At 39.7% G+C, this 4,477-nt stretch overlaps 1 protein-coding gene across 2 annotated transcripts; it reads right to left on the bottom strand.

Annotated features, from left to right (window-relative positions):
* Nucleotides 1-355: 355 nt before the first annotated feature.
* Nucleotides 356-4,152, bottom strand: Atg6 (Beclin-1-like Atg6). Of its 2 annotated transcripts, none has more exons than XM_089235555.1 (2): nucleotides 4,051-4,152; nucleotides 356-1,879 (listed from the first exon to the last, which is right to left on the bottom strand). In XM_089235555.1, exon 2 carries the CDS (start codon nucleotides 1,857-1,859, stop codon nucleotides 507-509), a length of 1,353 nt encoding a protein of 450 aa, XP_089091681.1. In that variant the 5' UTR covers nucleotides 1,860-1,879; nucleotides 4,051-4,152; the 3' UTR covers nucleotides 356-506. The 2 variants fall into 2 exon arrangements, with proteins under 2 accessions (XP_089091681.1, XP_089091680.1); XM_089235554.1 differs by having other exon boundaries at nucleotides 4,021-4,077.
* Nucleotides 4,153-4,477: the final 325 nt, after the last annotated feature.

Here is a 4,477-nt window from a genome sequence, read left to right as displayed (position 1 = left end):
TTCGTATATATTCTGCGATAATGCATGAATCTTTGGATGCCGATTCCCCCTCCCCCCACAAAATGTATAAAAATCTGTGCTGAGAAGTAATAAAATTATTTTTGCACCTGGAATCCACATCTGATATGGGCAGCCCTACCAAAAAGTTTGCGGACGACTGGTTAAGAATCTCTGAAGCATAAGGTGTTTTGCGTGCAAAGTTTAAAGATAATTGAGAGCTACATGTGTACATTTCAGTTGTTCGGAATAATATTCGTGTAATGATACAGTTATGTGTAAAATATAAAGAATCATATATATATATATGCACAGTTTCAATATTTATAAAGAATCACGATGGAACACATCAAAGTTGTATATATATAAGGTGTATTATTTGATAATACTTTACAATCACAGAAGAGGGGAAAAACCAATCATTACAACGGAATAATTTCTCTCACATACAAGAATTTGAAATACTAAGGACTTGAATCATTGTTACAGTTCATGGTTTGCTTGGACGTTCAAGTGCTTTTTGCGAACTGAGAGGACACCCATGCCAACGCCCACTTCAGATTTGTCAGCATGAACTTCAAGGCTTTCGTCCACTGTTCCTCTGAATTGAATTGAATTTTCACGGAATATGTATTGCCATCCGCATCTCCAACTTTCCCACCATCCATTTTATACGGCAAAAGGAATGATGAATCACTCTTCTCAACTTTCTCCTTGAACTGCTGCAAGCAATCTAAAAATGCCACCATTCCCTGATCGAATTTTGTATCCCATAGATATCTTATACCTCCCGTGCAATACAGGGGCAGTTCCTTTGCTTTGTCGTCCAGCGATTCCAAATATGAATGATTACCATATGGCACGAGCCTATAACGTTTGAAAGTCAAGTTGATCTTCTTTGCTAGAGAATGCAGCAGTAATGCTGTCTGGCCCCATGCCGCATTGATTTCGAGCCACTCGACAGGTATGCTGGGAAGACGTCCCAAGCGGAAATTGTTTATCGTCCCGAAATGTCCATTGTGCCATATATGGAAAGTAGCATTGAATATATTTGTTTTCTTGAGTTTTTCTAACTGCGCTTGCGCGTAACGAAGTTGGTTGTCTACGCTTCTCTGTTCATCTTCGCACTGGAGAAGCTGTCGCTTCAGAAGGCAGTATTCGCGCCAGTATCTATCTTCTTCTCGCTGAAGCTTCTCCTGCTCGTTGAGAGTAACCCTGAGTGTATCTTTCACCTCGTTTTCCTCTCCTTCCAGGACACCGAGTTCTTGTTGTAGCTGCAATTCTTCTGCTTTCAAACTCTCCAACTCTTTCTGTAATTGCTCCAAATCCTCATCTTCATTTTCATCATCAAGTTTTTCGAGAAACTCATGGTATTCCTTGCATTCGTCCTCCGCAATCCTAAGCTGCTGGTCCATTCTATCAAGTAAATTGTCTGTACATTCTTCGCATAACGGATGGTCAACATCAGACTGATCGGATAACATATCAAAAAGATAGGCAGTCACTTTCAGAGTATGGTTGTTCAGATTTTCGTAATCACTAGGACGCTTAATAGTCTTGCCAATCACTGTGAAACCGTTTCCTGTTTCAGTCATTTTTATGGGCAGAATCAACTTCCTGGACACCTCATCTTCGCTGTTCTCCATGCTTTTCTGAAAAGCTTGCACGAAGCTGTTCCCACTGTCCTCGTCATCGAGTGGATATAGTGGCACAGATAATTCCGACAGCGTTTGTTCATCCAGGTCCCCGAAAGAAGTGTGTAGCTTCAATGGCTGGCAGCATCTCTGGCATACGAAATTGATGCTCAGCGACCGATCCCTGGATGGAGCAAATTTTTCTGGTGACGCCATTTCAGTGTGCATCGAGAGAATCTTCAATTAATCTAGCAAAAGAGAAAAAGAAATTTTTAACTGAGTGTAATCAAAAACACACACGCAGTTGAATTATGAAAGTTCTTGTAAAATACACGAAGAAAAAAACTAGCATTTACTTGTGTTAGCTGATACCCGTAAAAACTCCCAAGAGGTTACGGGTATTGGTAGAGTTGTATTCGTGGGCAGGCTTAGTTCTGTAATGTTATTCAAATCCCCAGTACACAAAGGTAGTCTTACTTCACTTCCATTCATTTTTACATTTGAAAGTGTGAATATTTAACTTTTAGTTCTGCTTGTGATCGGTTGCAATGGTTGTGGGATGCGACCTCAGCTCATCGTCTCGTAAATGTTGCCATTTTAGCATATGTAAATTCAATATTTTTTACGTTCAGTGATTGTACAAATTTTCCTCGTTTGTTTGAATGTGACGTAAGTTTATTCTTTAAGAGATGGAGGCAGTTGCTGCAAAAAATTATTTGACATTGTTTGAAGATTAACATAAATTTTTAATATTAACAATTAGTGCCTCGATATTTGGTTGGTCAACAACTGGTCTGGGGGTTTTTGATGAATTAAATAAAATCGAATCCATTGTGCTATGGTGGTGGGTAAGCCCTTATGGCTGCTGCGGTGGTCGAGCACTCAGTGACAGACTCCTATTGCAATGATCCATGTTCAAACTCTGTCGCCACAGTGGTGGTCAGCTGAAGTTGGTTTTCTGTAGTTTCTAACTTCAAATGAAAGCTGATCTCCCCCATTAGAAAGTTTTGCCACAGAGCAACAGGTGTACAATAGTACTATTATTCAATCATTGCACTTCACTGATAGTTAGAAAAACTGATGGCAGCACTACACATGACAAGCATTACACAGAAATAAACTTCACGTTATGTTCACAATATGTACACACACCTCCTATTATGGGCCAGAAGGGGCTTAAATGTTTGTTACCAAACAGTGTGCAAGCATGTGAGCGACTTACAGAGCATGCAACCAGATCAGTGAACGAACAATAAAGATAGAATGGGACCAGGTTGGTGAGCGATAAATAAAGAGCATGGGACCAGGTCAGTCCAATGACCTAGAGCACACACAATAATATAGAATAATAAATACACGATGTGGAAATGAATGTGTCGTAAACAGCTTAAGTGCTCTGGAACTGTGCTGGGCGTAATTTTAATAATGTGGAACTGTGCAATGAGCCACATTAGTGCTCTGTAGATGTGCCACAGGTCATTTAAGTGTGTTCTGCAGATGTGCTACGGGTCACTAGAAATGTGTAACAGGTCAATTTAGTCTTTAAATGTTGCATGGGTCATTCACATGATCTGTAAATGTGCCACTTGTTTAATTTATATAAAATGTGTTTTAAGGGTTGTGAGCCACATCAAATGAATCCACAGGCCATGGTTTGAGTGCATATTGATTATACTTAATATAGACTCACGAGCCACGGCATATCTACAACAGTGGGGTGGGAGTGGGCACCAACCCCTTCGCTAGCACAGGGCATAGAATTCTAGAGATGACCGGTGTCAAAGCCATAAATCCATCTTTTGACAGGATGACATCGTGCTTAAATCTTTTGGATGATAAAAGGGCTATAAATGGCTTTAACTGTTAAATTCAAGCCAAATTACTGATAGTCAAGCCAAATTTTAATCTTATATCATAATACAGTCCAACCTCGTTAATGCATCACTCTTGGGAGAGCAAAAATATGACTTAGTAAGAGGAGTGACTCGTTAAACGGAGTAAGCCATAGCTGTGCCAATTTCTGCCCGAGGACAATTGGGACTTGCAAAAAAAAGACCATGTAAGCGGAGTGACGTGTTAACCGGGTGACGCACTAATGAGGTTTGACTGTATAATATAAGCGTGTTTTGAAAAAACACGATTTGTTGAAAATATTGTCGCGCCAAGTTCAAATTAAAAGTTAATAAACTATCGAAGATTACTAATATAGAAAGCGCACTAAAATACCATCTCAACCCACATCAACACAATGACACACTTCAATATGGAGAAATAAAAATACCCGTAAGTAAACAAATTATTCACGGCTCTGTTATTAAAATAAATTTCAAAATTAGTAATTATAAAGCGTTGATGTTATAATATAATTGATTAGGAAAATACTAATTACATTTAATTTTGTTGAAGGTAAACAAAGTACCTTTTCTTATCCAGCTGTTTAACGGCGCTCTAGCTTAAGCTTGGACTTTCCGCCCTTCTTTTTCCTTCTGACTTAACTTACATACTGCTGCCATCTACCAACACGATTGCAAGCCATTGGAAAGGTTATGATTTTATTGTAAACTTTTTGACGAAAAATAGATCCCGACGTTTTTGACCGTCTTAAGCAGTGATTTCCAACGTGGGCGATGGAATGTTATGTTCTGGGGGGGGGGGGGTAGAAGCTACGGGTATAACCATAGTCCCCACAAGGGGTGGGCTGACAAGGCTCCAGATCTGGAGCACGGGACAATTTTTTCACAATTTTTTTTTGCTTTTTCACTCTATAAATTCATCATAAAGGACCCGTGAAAGTCTGGTCGGGGACCCGCAGAGGATCTCAGCCTAGAAACCCTGCTCCAGGATGT

The sequence above is a fragment of the Pholcus phalangioides genome, unplaced genomic scaffold (assembly GCF_987345545.1).
Source record: "Pholcus phalangioides strain wild (caught in Gottingen) unplaced genomic scaffold, Ppha-v1.0 ptg000009l_1, whole genome shotgun sequence".
NCBI classification, from domain to species: domain Eukaryota; kingdom Metazoa; phylum Arthropoda; class Arachnida; order Araneae; family Pholcidae; genus Pholcus; species Pholcus phalangioides.
The sequence above is the reverse complement of the archived record's forward strand: the minus strand, read 5'-3'. Positions and strand labels throughout refer to the sequence as shown.

What these genes read in the sequence shown, in the direction of transcription:
- Atg6 (XM_089235555.1), bottom strand. Translation starts at nt 1,859, where the DNA reads ATGCACACTGAAATGGCGTCACCAGAAAAATTTGCTCCATCCAGGGAT.